The sequence below is a fragment of the Lupinus angustifolius genome, unplaced genomic scaffold (assembly GCF_001865875.1).
Source record: "Lupinus angustifolius cultivar Tanjil unplaced genomic scaffold, LupAngTanjil_v1.0 Scaffold_466, whole genome shotgun sequence".
Lineage (NCBI taxonomy): Eukaryota > Viridiplantae > Streptophyta > Magnoliopsida > Fabales > Fabaceae > Lupinus > Lupinus angustifolius.
This window is the reverse complement of record NW_017727854.1, coordinates 144,619-158,138: the sequence shown is the minus strand read 5'-3', so window position 1 is coordinate 158,138 and position 13,520 is coordinate 144,619. Positions and strand designations below refer to the sequence as shown.

General features: G+C 31.4%; 3 protein-coding genes across 3 annotated transcripts; 1 reads left to right on the top strand and 2 right to left on the bottom strand.

Moving 5' to 3' along the window:
• Positions 1 to 59: 59 nt before the first annotated feature.
• Positions 60 to 868, bottom strand: LOC109341468 (stigma-specific STIG1-like protein 1). The gene has a single exon (XM_019579387.1). The coding sequence runs from the start codon at positions 603 to 605 to the stop codon at positions 186 to 188; it is 420 nt and encodes a 139-aa protein (XP_019434932.1). The 5' UTR covers positions 606 to 868; the 3' UTR covers positions 60 to 185.
• Positions 869 to 1,375: 507 nt separating this feature from the next.
• Positions 1,376 to 6,155, bottom strand: LOC109341456 (subtilisin-like protease SBT2.4). Its single transcript, XM_019579371.1, has 9 exons — positions 5,946 to 6,155; positions 3,947 to 4,492; positions 3,766 to 3,861; positions 3,550 to 3,619; positions 3,100 to 3,382; positions 2,673 to 3,013; positions 2,327 to 2,594; positions 1,967 to 2,239; positions 1,376 to 1,848 (listed from the first exon to the last, which is right to left on the bottom strand). Exons 1-9 carry the CDS (start codon positions 6,146 to 6,148, stop codon positions 1,436 to 1,438), a joined length of 2,493 nt encoding a protein of 830 aa, XP_019434916.1. The 5' UTR covers positions 6,149 to 6,155; the 3' UTR covers positions 1,376 to 1,435.
• Positions 6,156 to 9,165: 3,010 nt separating this feature from the next.
• LOC109341455 (putative MO25-like protein At5g47540) lies at positions 9,166 to 13,448 on the top strand. Its single transcript, XM_019579370.1, has 11 exons — positions 9,166 to 9,222; positions 10,168 to 10,416; positions 10,483 to 10,763; positions 10,868 to 10,942; positions 11,241 to 11,334; positions 11,405 to 11,464; positions 11,914 to 11,982; positions 12,228 to 12,326; positions 12,746 to 12,790; positions 12,899 to 13,001; positions 13,099 to 13,448. Exons 1-11 carry the CDS (start codon positions 9,166 to 9,168, stop codon positions 13,197 to 13,199), a joined length of 1,233 nt encoding a protein of 410 aa, XP_019434915.1. The 3' UTR covers positions 13,200 to 13,448.
• The last annotated feature ends 72 nt before the right edge of the window (positions 13,449 to 13,520 follow it).

Sequence of the window (13,520 nt, the reverse complement as noted above, 5' to 3'; positions counted from 1 at the left end):
GGCCTACATAAACATAGAGCAGAAGACATTGCCAAGAAGCAAAGGATAACTTATTATTCTCTTTATATGATGTAATAATGTAATGCAAATCTTATTATACAGTTCATAATATAGAAAATCATATTCTTGCAGTGGATTAGATTAATCCTTAAGGCTAGAATAAGTAACAAGAGAAGTTAATCTTATTATGCATAGTTGCACATTCCATAAACACAATACTCTCCCTTGTTGCACTTGTTGTTACACCCTCCACAGTTGGTTTTGTCATAGGACGCATTAACACATTTCCCCATGCAGCAAATCTCAGTGTACTTACACTTATAGCCACACATTCCACAATTCAAATGATCACTCTTCACATTCACACATTTTTTGTTGCAGCAATCAGGGCCAGGGCTATTCTTCAAAAGGCAAACTCTTGCAAACTTATCACATGTCATATTATACCCCATCAAGTTCCGCTTCATTCCCCTTAAGGATGATGCTGTCTCTTCACTTTCATATGATGCAATGCCATTTTCCACATCCAAACTAAAAGAGGGTGCAATAATTGCTAATGCTATTGCTGCACACAAGCTCATGATTGCTGCATTAAAGAGCTTCATGGCCTCTAATAATTTGTGATGGGTGAGTTAGTTGTTGGTGAATGATGAATGTGGTGAGTGTTTTTATATACACAAAAAATGGGAGGGTGGTTGACAAGAGGAAATTGAATGCATAAGTATTGTTCTTTCTTGGTAGTCTAAGTTCAGAATACTACTTACACAAATCATTTGAGTGCATCACAAGAAAAGCGAATATGTAACTCATTTTTGAAGTTAAATAACATACAATGAATTACACCACATATAAACTATAATAACTGTTGGGAGAAAATCTTGCTAGCCGCCGGCCAATTATTAAAGGAAAATGTGGTTGGTCTCTAACAATTACAAATTAAGCTTGCTTTGTAAAAAATTTGAGGTGATTTGAGTTCGACTTATTTATTTAAAACTTTACTTTAACATGACTTATATATCTCATTTAGAGTTAGACTAAGTTTTCCCTGCATCAATTTTCTTCTTAAATTATTCTTATTTTCATTAACATTTAAAAATTAGTCCGAATATGAAGGTTGTATTAGTCTTTTGATGAATGATAAGTTAGTTTCTATTGTAGTTAGCAGTGCTGGATTTCATAGGCTGCACTGCTTGTGATGAAATCAGCTTTCATCTTTGATGTATTGTGGTGGAGGAACAATGATAATAATACATCCAAATAAACGCAGTCATTCTAGTATATTCACCAACAACAATACCATTGAAATAGTTGAGACTAGTAGTAGTAGTGTACCAAGCATCAATTTCATATTTATACTTAATGAGACTATGTTATACATGGATTATATCATTATAAACATACACACGCAGCCATGATATTTAAAATATGATCTTTATTATATTGAAACTGGTATCACTGACAATGTTATTCTTACAATGTGATTTAAACTTCCTGTCAAAACAATTTCACCAAAGCTGAACTTTTCCATTGATTGGGTGGCACTGATCTGTATTTCTAGATCTTGTGTTTCTTGTGGACTTACGGTGAACAAAGTTGGATACAAGTTGACTCTAGTTCCATTTGGTGGTATAACCGCGCCCACATATGTCTCTGTATTGTTCCCTATGTTCATGACAGTTCTTCGCACCGAAACTGATCCTTTCAGTGCTGATATTGTTACTGAAGGAAGGTTTAGATTATGTGGATCAGCAAACAAGTGTGTGTTGCAAGGTTCTCCAGTTGCTGCAGTTACTTTATTCGGGTTGATGTTGGGCAAAGAGCACAAGAAGCTAATGTAATCTGTATATCCTGTTTCAGAAACAGTAAATAATCAATCATATTACTTTAGGTAAAAGAATCAAGCTGATCTGCTGATAAACCATTTAAGTCTCTGCCTCTGCTACTTCACTGGTAAGTAGTAACATACCTGATGATAGTACCAAGCCTGGATCATTGGCATCATTGGGGTTCACCATGCCTGCACCGTGTTCAAGAGGAGTAGATGGATACAAGCTGTTGGGTTGAAACCCTTCTGCCATCAAAACCTCTCCAAGATTATCATGCTTTGTGCCGGTTGTGGAGATTGCAGATGCTATCATAGATGGAGTCCATAATGGATTATATTGCTTGATAAGTGCTGCGATTCCAGCTACATGAGGTGCGGCCATGCTGGTACCAGATAGTAATGCAAAATTGTGCCCTGTATGGTAGTTAAAGAGTATAACATGATTTATGATTTATTTATGTATGATTGCAAATATATAATTATGCATCACTCATAACATACCTGTTAGCATAGGTTGTAAGGCACTAATAGGGGTCCATGCTCCCCATATTTGGTGGCCTGGGGCAATAATATCAGGTTTAAGTATATCAGCAAGATTTCCTTTCATGTCAATGATATCTGGACCCCTTGAAGAAAACCTACTAACTACCGATGACCGCCCTGTGAAAGAGGCGACTCTTCCTTCTCCTACAGCTGCCCTAGCACAAAATTCTGTTGCAGTTCCCTTCTCATCCCTCTTGGTTTCATCTTCGTAATGCTGTAATATAACCTACACATGAAAGCAACAGTTCGTATATCTGATTAGTTAAAAATTTAAAATGATGACTAATTAGTTCTCTTTTTATACCTTGGCATCAGCTACACGAGGGATCATAATACCGGGAAAATCAAAAGGAATTGGCTCTGCAATATAATCTCCATAACTTGGGTTCGGAACTAGAATATAAGCTGCGAATCCTAGAGCCTTTGATGTGTGGACAATGGCACCAAGAGTTGAGGTTCCATCATAGAAACCCTCTGAGAAGGTGCATATAATGACACTTGCAAACACTATATTAGGGTCAAAAGCTTCTGGATGTTGACACTCTTCTATGTACTCCGGTGTCCTTGGGAATGTTCCATTTATTTTTAATGCATCCTTCGCTAATACAAGCCTTTGCAAAATTGTCCCATTTCCAAAACTTGGTCCTGTTGATAAGAACCTCAAACACTATTACCATTTGGAGAGCTAAACAGAGAACAAATAAGTGGATATAAGGATTGTCCAGAAGTACCTGATAGTCCAACTCCATCTACTATAGTGCCATTTCCAAGAAGTAGAGAAGCAGGGTACCTTCTGCCTGTAGTGCAAGCTGCAACACCTATAGTCCAGGGACTGTATGACACTACGGTCGAAGACGCTGGACCCTTATTCCCTGCAGCTTGCACCACTAAAACTCCTGCCTTTTGTGCATATAACAAGCAAATGTCAAATATACTCAAGAAGGTCAATGTGCCTTCTGGTGGATCATCTGGTCCAATAGATAGTGTTAGGATATCCACCCCATCCAGGATAGCCTGCATAAATCAAACAAGCTATCAAGGTTTAGTACTACTAACTGTACTAACTATACTATTACTAGCTTTTCTTGAAGCATTGCAATATTGTCTCCATCAACCACTCAACTCTATCCTACTGATGAATCTAGTCAGTTTGAGACGGGAAGTGAAAAATCTGCACTTACGTGATCGATAGCTGCAATAACATCTGCAAGCGTTCCCACTGATGGATAGATAGCCTTATAAACAGCAATCCTGCAAATGACATTAACATTTTTCATAGCTACAAAAACTTAATCATTTATTTTTTACCAAAAGAGATAATTTGTCATGTGAATAAGTGTTTCATACATATTATGTAAATATTCAAAACAACCACACAGAAACAGCAGAAAGCTCACCTTGCACGCGGTGCCATACCACTGGCTCGGCCATAGTAATAATCGTTGACAACAACAGGAACACCAGCATTTCCAGCAGCAATTGATGCCACGTGACTGAAACCAAATTACATATTATTTTCAGGAGTTGAAGTACTAATGACCTCTAAAGAATGAAAGAAGTTGGAAGGTTAAGATGTACCTTCCATGTCCATCTGCATCAAAAGGTGAAAGAAAATCAAGTGAAGCATTAAGGGTAGCAGTAGCTTCAGCCCCGGCAGAGAAGTACCTAGCTGATACTATCTTCCCATTGCAAGAACTAAGTGGGAAGTGTGGGCCCGTCTCACAAGTAGGAACAAAATGAGAAAGATTTGATGTGAATGTATGCATGGGATCATAAGCAAAACTGGGATGAAGTGGGTTGATTCCACTATCCACAAAACCAATCACAACTCCTTCACCTGCATTTATCTCTCCACCTTCTTGAGCCCATATTCCCTTCCTTAAACTTAGAAGCTCAGGAGTGTATGTTGTCATCATTTTTGCTCCTCTGTCTTTCTCCACCATCTTCACTCCTTTCATAACTCTCAGTCTTGCAACCTGAGAAGGTGTTGTGTAAACAGCAAAGCCATTAATATGATGTTTGAAGCTGTGGAGTTTAGTGTAGGTTCCAGTATCAAGAGTGGTTTGGAGAAGTAGATCATGAGATTCTTCCAATAATCGCCTTGCATGTGCTATGGATGCACCGCTAATTAATTACACATGCACAAAATAAACCATCATATGGGTCAGGTCATGGAGATTTCGTATTAGCCAAAACTAGCTCATAATACTTCTAAACTATATAACCATATTATTAAATTAGAGCTCTTTTTAAATCTGTAGATGCTTAAGCCATTTCAATACACTTGAACTTTTATAAATTATTCTATGCAAATATGTGACAAAATACCTATGTTTATAATATATTAAAATTATAACATAATTTTTAACTTTTTTTAATGATTAGGACCAAGTCAGTTTTAATAACTTTTTTAATTAACATTAAATATAATTAATATTTAAATTTATAATAAATGTTTATGCTCATCTGAGTTTTACTTATATATATAATAATCAATGTTTATGGTCATCTGAATTTGTAATCAATATTAATATATGTCAGTTTCATTGTTTATTAATAAAAATAACATTCATTTGTACTTATATAGACGTGTCAACAAATACTATATGTCTATCGTTCTACCTTTTTATTTACTTGAATATTTACTTTTTATATCTTTCCCTTTAAAGAATTATATAAAAATCATATTAAGTATACATGATATTATATTTTTGTGATAAAAGAAATATGAAAATGAATTGTAAATTTAAAAAAAAAAACTACATTGATAATATGTTATTTTTGGTGTGTAAAAACATTATTATAATAATTAATTAGAATGGCAAAATATGCAATGAAAAAATAGACTATATAAAATAGTTATAGATAGATATAGATAGATATTGATATATTTAATATTTTTATTTACTTTTTTTGTTCATTTTTAATCACTTATGTTTTGCCAAAATAGAAAAGCTCAATTCTATAGTAGCATACGTTAGTAACCAGCGATGATTAATGAATTTTCTCACAAATGAAATTATCACCATTAGCCTAGTATAGTTGTAGTCAATAAATTACTAATCCATTGCTTATTTGGGTGTAAACTCAATTCCACTTCATCTTATTATATATTTGAATTATTTATGATTAAATTTTGATCTTAAAATCAAATTTGTGTGGGAGAAAGTTAAAAAGTTGGATCAATGCATTTCAATGGAACGATTATCCCATAAGCCTCAAGTGGAGGGAGCGTAGAAGTTCCTATCCTCTCAGTTTCTTTGATTTTAACATTTAATTGATTTATTTATATAATAAAATAATAAATTTCTTTTTATGTTTTGAAATATTGTTCACCATCAGATGAGAGAAATGAAGAGAAGAAAATGTCTACACCTTGTAAACATCACCTGTAAGAAGTTTGATTTGGACAATATATATTAAGATGATAATGTTAGAAAGCTTTATTATTACAATTATTTTACATTTAGAAATAAATATGCAAAGTGGATAAGAGATTATATATGTTGTGATGTATGGGGAAATAGAGAAAATAAAGTAGTGCATAATGCATGTAAGTTAAGGTTTCTATATATACCTATTGGGGTAAACTCTTGGTGAATCTTGATGAAAAGCAACACCATCTCCTTCCAATAAGACCAAGTATATGGAACGATCTTCTTCTAAGCAAGCTATGTAATCAAAGAAAATGGAAATGAAAATGAAAATGAAAAGTGAAAATGATGTTACTAAAGCTATGAAAGTAGCCTTCTTTTGTGCCATACTCGTGCTCATATGCATGTATGTATGTATGAACTAGCTATGATGAGTTTGATTCTTATATAAGAAATGAAAGAAGAGGCAACCTCACTAATAACGTGACCAATGATTAAACAAATCATATTTTTATAAGCAATGCAAGTTTAGCATGTCTTAGGACAAGCGTTACCATATTTTATTCAACAACTAACCTAATCTTGTGTCACTTCTTTTTACAAAAATTTAAAATACCAAAAAACTTTAAAATATCATTCATCAATTTTCAAGTTAAATAATTATTTTATTTATTTATCAATATTCAAGTAATTTTTTGAATTTTATAGACTCATTCATGACTTTTTTTTTCTTTCTAAAAAGTGTATTCTAGTAATTTTGAAGTTAAATGTAATATTCTTTCATTTTTTTTTAAATTTTGAAGTTAAAACATTTTCTTATTTCATTGTTTCCTACGCGACTGTTAAAAGATAAAAAATAATGCGATATTTTTAGATTTGTTGGTGATTTAAAACTAAATAAATAAAAGTAGGTTTTGTATTTTCGTTTTCTGAAAGCAGAAATGTAAAGTCTATAAGATGATAGGACTGAAATCTTAGGCTTCTCAAAATAATAATAAAAATGTATTTACCACAATGGAGAAGATACACCTTTCTTTCATTTTCATTTTTTCCTTAACTTTTTATCTCATGTTAAAATTATCATATTTTATATACATTCTTTAACTACTTAATCAATTCAAATAAATGAAATTATACTAATACATGATTAAATTTGTTTAAATGGCCAAATTTCACATTTGAAGTGTTTTGTAGGTTTATTCCAGTAGAATAGTTGCAAAAAGAGAAGTTCCGGACAAAAACAAGAATTCAATCATGACATGTCCAAGTAAAATCACTATATCACATTTGTTCACCATTGGATCGAACTAAATTTTAAATATGTTGTACCTAACTGATAGATCTTCAATATGAATGGTCGGATCAAATAAGCAAATTTCCACATTTAACTCAATTAATTGACTTAATCGATTAGCTCGAGCAATGAAAATAAGCATTTAGCCACAGTTTCTTATGCGCTTAGCATAGTGGGTGGTGCGCCCAACGCAAGTGGGTGCAATAAAAGGTCGTGAGAAGTCAGTTGGAGGTTCGTTGAGCGCATATGACAACATCTGAACATTATTTACAGACTTCCAACTCGATCCATTAGACATACACTTTGTAATATTGAATTGTATTAGTTATTAATATGTGTGGAGATTTTATGTTTGTCCAACGTTTGAGGTTTAACATGGATTATAAGACGTTTGATCACGACTCATTAGCTTATGTTGAGCTTTTAGCTCAGAATAGGATGTTTCATGTTGATATTCGAAAATACATTTAATATTATAATTAAATGAAAGGCCTAAATTTTTAGTTAAAGGAAGACATATATTAATTTAATAGTACAATATAAATATTAAATTATATAAGATTAAGTAAAAAATAATTATCTAAATCAAAATAGTTACTATACAAAAGTATAAAACATAACTCTCAATTTATAATCTGATATAATAATTTGTATGTTGTATCTTACATATTTTATTTTTGTGTATGGAGTTCTAACTTTCAAAAGTATATAAGGAATTGTTGTCTTAGATTTTACCTTCAGAGCAGGTAGAAATTAACTGTTTTAATATATTTTTTTGGTAGGAAACAAACCCTACATTTAATGAAGTTTTTGGAAATAATGCAACATCGGAAAATTAATGTCTATCTTATTATCTTTTACACTTTTCATTAATAAATAAAAACAGATTGGGTATGTCACGTGAAAATGCTACTTTTGCAACATTTTTATATACAATAAAATTAAAAGCTTATGCCTTATAGTATACATTATAGTTTTCTAATTTAAGATAAATTATAACGGAAGTTGGCAATGGTTCCCTCATTTGTAGATAGATGAGAGAATAATTACAATTATGTTATGCATGTGTATAGTGAACTTCAAAAAATAGTAAAAGATTGTAATGTATAATTAATATAAAGACTTATGCTTAATTAGTGTATTATCCACTATTTATTTATATTATTTTTTTAAGAGTCATTGATGACTAAATTGAATAATGGATAATATATCTATAATGTATAAAAAAATTAACTATCCATACATATATTTTTTCTGATAGTAAGATAAAAATTCCATTAATAAAACTAGATATAGATGCAACTGAAGTAATTTGAATATTGTAATAAAAGTTTCGAGATAATTGTTAAGCCTCCCATAGCAAAAGAACTTCTTTCGATGGTCTAAAAATTGGTGTGAAATATATTATATATAAAATTTTGAAAACGATACTATCTATATATAAATCTAAAACTTATATTATATACAAAGTCAAAACTTGAAATAATTACTGTCATGATTTTATTTTCTTATTTTGTTCTTAATATTTTTTATTTCTAAAGTAAAACTATATAATTCTAGATAATTGTAATTAATATACCTCCTCTAAGTTGGATGCTATAATAAATACAAAAATTATAACATGATATACATCCAATAAAAAAACATTCTAATTCTCTAAAATAAAAAATATAAATTTAATACTTAATATTATAAAATAAAAATGTGGGTCAGCAGACACGAAGTATTTGTTGACACGTATAAATAAGACTAAAACAAAAATTGCAAAATAAATTTATAAAAAAAGGACAGGCAGAAATTTATTACAATGTTACATATTCAAAGTTTACTTAAAAAATAAACAAATAATTATTTCTAATATTAAATTGATTTGATTCCTTATTTGAATGGTTGTTGCCTTGGTGCAGTAATTATATTGTCAAGCGTTTATTATAATTAGAGTATAAATTATTACCTCTTGCCATTAAAATGGTCAAATAAAATTCATGATTTTAGTTAGCCTTACATGAGATAACTTATTTACTAATATAAAGAAATATTTTATTCTCTTCAATAATACACTTCAAAATTTTGGTAAATATTAAATGTTGTAAGTAACGTGAAGATATGTAACTCATTTGGTTTTCTACATGTATTCTCACACTGGAGGTAATCCTATCCGAGCTGAGAATATTCGCAAATATGTGGTGCTAATTCTCTCAGCATGTATTTTTTTCATTCATAAGAACTGAATCTAAGACTTTACTCAAAGGAAAACAAGTATTTACCACGTTGGTTGACTCATGGTTGTTTAAAGAAATTTAAAGAAATAAAAACATTGCCTCATGACATTCTAATGTTACCATGTCACCAATTTTAGTAAAAGGGACTCAATAAAAGTTTTCTGATTTGAATATATATATTAGCTAGTTATTCTAATATATAATTATAGTTATTTTAATATATATAATATTTATATTAAAATAATTGTATTACATATTAAAATAAGTGACTAATATATATATATATACATAAGTTGGTGATGGTATCAACAAATGTTAGTTCAAGTGGTATATGTTTATTCTTTTTAAATAAGGTTTTGGGTTCGAGTCTTGTAGATAAAAAAATACATGCTAAGAAAGTTAGCCCCACATATCTACATATATTTCTAACTCACACTAAGATTGCCTCATATGTAAAGATACTCGTGGGAAACTGAAAATACTTGGTGATGATTATATATGGTTATAGATATAAATATATACTATATATAAAACCAAAACATGGTCTAATTTTTACTTCCTATTTTACCCTTCACATTATTTAATTTTACAAAAAAAACCATATAATCCTAATTAATCACTACCAAAATATTAATTAATCATGTATCTCACATAATCTATACATTATCATAAACACACAAAAATAACTATACATTATCATAATTGAATATATAATATTATGCAATATTGACCGACAGACACTTCGATAGACACGAAGTGCTTGTACATACTAGTATAGATAAATATAAAAATATAGTTAATAGAGATTATAATATGAATAAATAATAGAATTGGTTTTGTAATTAATTAATGAATTGAATGTGATTAAGAAGAAGCATAGAGGTAACATTAGTGGTAGAGTCGTAGAAGGTGTTGAGAGAGAGAGAGAGAGAGAGAGGGAGAGAGAGAGAGAGGGAGAGAAGAGAAATCAAAATAGGATCGTGTTTGTCTAAAAGCAGTGGGGCTGGGAGAGGAGGATCTTCGGCGGAGCAGACTCCGGAGATACCGAAGATCCTTTTCAAGCCTAAGCCCCGTACTCCTTCTCATATTGTTCGTCATACCAGAGATCTTCTCATTTTCCTCACTAATGGAGATAACAACAACAACAACAACAACAAGGTATATATATCATATTATTATTATTACTATCATCACTTATTCACATCTAATAATTCATCATTGCAGATGATCGAGTTATCCAAAAACATGAGGGAGCTCAAGTCAATCCTATACGGTGACAGTGAAACTGAACCTGTCCCTGAAGCTTGTTCTCAATTGACACAAGAATTCTTTAAGGAAAACACTATGCAACTTCTTATCATTTCTCTCCCTAAATTCAATCTCGAGACCAGAAAAGATGCCACCCAAGTTGTTGCAAATTTACAGAGGCAACAGGTTCAGTATAAATTGATTGCATCTGATTACTTGGAAGCAAATATCGGTCTTATAGATATTTTGATATCTGGGTATGGATATGCGTCCAACAATCCTTTTAATATTACCATTGTTCACCACACTTTTGCTTTCTTCGCTTATAACATCCTATTCATTAAAAACGCTTTCCTTTTAGCTATCAAGACACAACCATGACTTTACACTATGGTGCAATGTTGAGGGAGTGCATAAGACACCAGATTGTTGCAAAGTAAGCAAAAACTATTACATAATTTCATTTTCTGGTCACAGCTGGAAACACAACCATTTTAGTCATTCATTGTGACCATGCTAGAATAGTTTTTCTCTTCAACCCATCTCTAGGTCTTTTAATTTACTTCCATATATAATTGCAGAGATTTATGTTAATTGCCAAATGAGACTGACACTATGTAGGATACTCAAATTAAATACTGAACCATCGAAGTAGATTTTTTTTCCATCTATGTAATTTCTTTCTATTATAACCCTTGTGAATTGTGATATTATAATTCTTGATTTTATATAAGATATGTTCTGGAGTCACCTCATATGAAGAACTTTTTTGACTATATTCAACTACCCAATTTCGACATAGCTGCAGATGCTGCAGCAACTTTTAAGGTAGTTTTTAGTCTTTTGATGCCATGCACTTCTAGACAAAGTTGGATGTTTTATATGTCTTTTTTTGCAGGAACTCTTGACAAGACATAAATCTACTGTAGCCGAATTCCTCACTAAGAATTATGAATGGGTTGGTCCCACTTCCTCTTTTAGACTTAAGTAGAAAGAAGCATTTTTATATTATAAATTTATACACCTTTATTGACATGCCACTTTTTGTCCTATCTTGCTATCATGGGTGGTATACTTGATTGGTAAAGGTTCTTACAGTATAGTTTTGTAGCTTGGTGTTTATGTGGGAATGGGTTAGATTGTGATTTCCTTACCATGGTAACTCTTGGAGCGATATTGCTTCTGGAGTTCTGGTTTTCTACTATAACATTATTTTGAGAAAGATAATCTAACAAGTTTGTTTTCTTTTAAACGGAAGTTTCTGTCATAGATAACAATATTGCTCTCAGAAAAAAAAAATTCTAAAATGTCACGAGCTTTATTTTTAATCTGGATTATTAAAATGTCATTATATGTTAGTTACCAAGCATTACTGACTACTTTTGTTGCCACATGCCCACATCTCAGTTTTTTGATGAATATAACTCTAAGCTGTTGGAATCTTCCAATTATGTTACAAGGCGTCAAGCTGTCAAGGTATGATATATGTTTTGGTGTTGTTCTCAATTATAAGAATTTCTTGAATGAAGCAAACCTGCAGAGATTCTCTGCTTGAAAATATATATTCAGGTTTTAAGGAATCTTTGCTTATTTTGTGTATGCTAAGATCATTAGTCTTTGCAATCCTATGTTATATTATGTCAATGCATTAGTATCACTACTTTTATTTTGCAATAATGAATTTATGTATTTGTTGAATATCTTTATTTCTCATTTTACAGTTGCTAGGAGATATGTTACTTGATCGCTCAAACTCGCATGTAATGACACAATATGTCAGCTCAAGAGACAACTTGAGGATTTTCATGAATCTTCTAAGAGTATGCTCTATAAATATTCATTATATATTTATATGTAGGACTATTCAGTTGCTCTTTTTAGCCCCAGAAAGTGTACATCTGCTCTGTCAAAATATTTGAGTTCATATTTGATACTGTACTCATTTATCTAAATCTCTCACTTACTTTTATCTCTTTGTATACACACATGTTAAAATATATATTAAAAAAAACAAAGAGATGTCCCGATTTTGTTGTACTTGAAACATCACTGAGATTTATTTAGGCCTTGGACCTGTTGTTATTGTTCCACCCTTGTCTAAGCATAAGGATTACTGAGCACCAATATGCTCAACTCTGGTTTTCTGATGACCATACATTTTTATTTTGAACAGATAGTTCAGGATTTAGATATATATTTATACTGACATTTGATGGATTGTCGCTGATATATTTTGCAGGAGTCAAGCAAGAGCATACAAATAGAAGCATTTCATGTTTTCAAGGTACTAATATTATATAATAGTAAATATTTGGAAGGTGTTATTCTTAACCTTATGTCTCCCAAGTTTTGCTTCCTTATAGAACTTATCAATTTGTGCTTTCCATGACAGCTTTTTGCTGCTAACCAAAATAAACCGTCTGATATCACCGGCATACTTATTACAAACAGAAACAAACTTTTGAGACTATTAGGTGACTTAAAAGTCGATAAAGGTAAACTGGTGATGGTATTTCTCAAGAGTTTGTACTTGCTTTTATGGTATCAATATTATCATCACAGAATGTCATGATCATGGGGATTATTATGCAGAGGACGAACAGTTTGAAGCTGACAAAGCTCAAGTTATGAAGGAAATTGCTGCTCTTGAACCTAGTGACGGTCATTCAGCTGAAGATTCTTTAAAGGAGTAGCAATAGTTTTCATGAAGATGGGATTAGCATTACATACAAACTTCAATGTTTTCATTCCATTATGTAATTTTATTTCTGTTGTGTACATTATTGGATTAGTAAATTGCTAAAATGAGCTACATGCAGATGCAGCCTTGTCGTTTAATAATAATAATAGAGTATGAAATTGTACGAGGTCATGCAATACACTGACCATGTACATTTTGTATGAATACTGAATCTATTGGGTGTGTTACTTGTTTATGATGAGCTATACTTGGTGCAATTATGTGTTTTACACTACCTGTCCAAACCAGTTCTGGTCCCATGGCATACACTTTT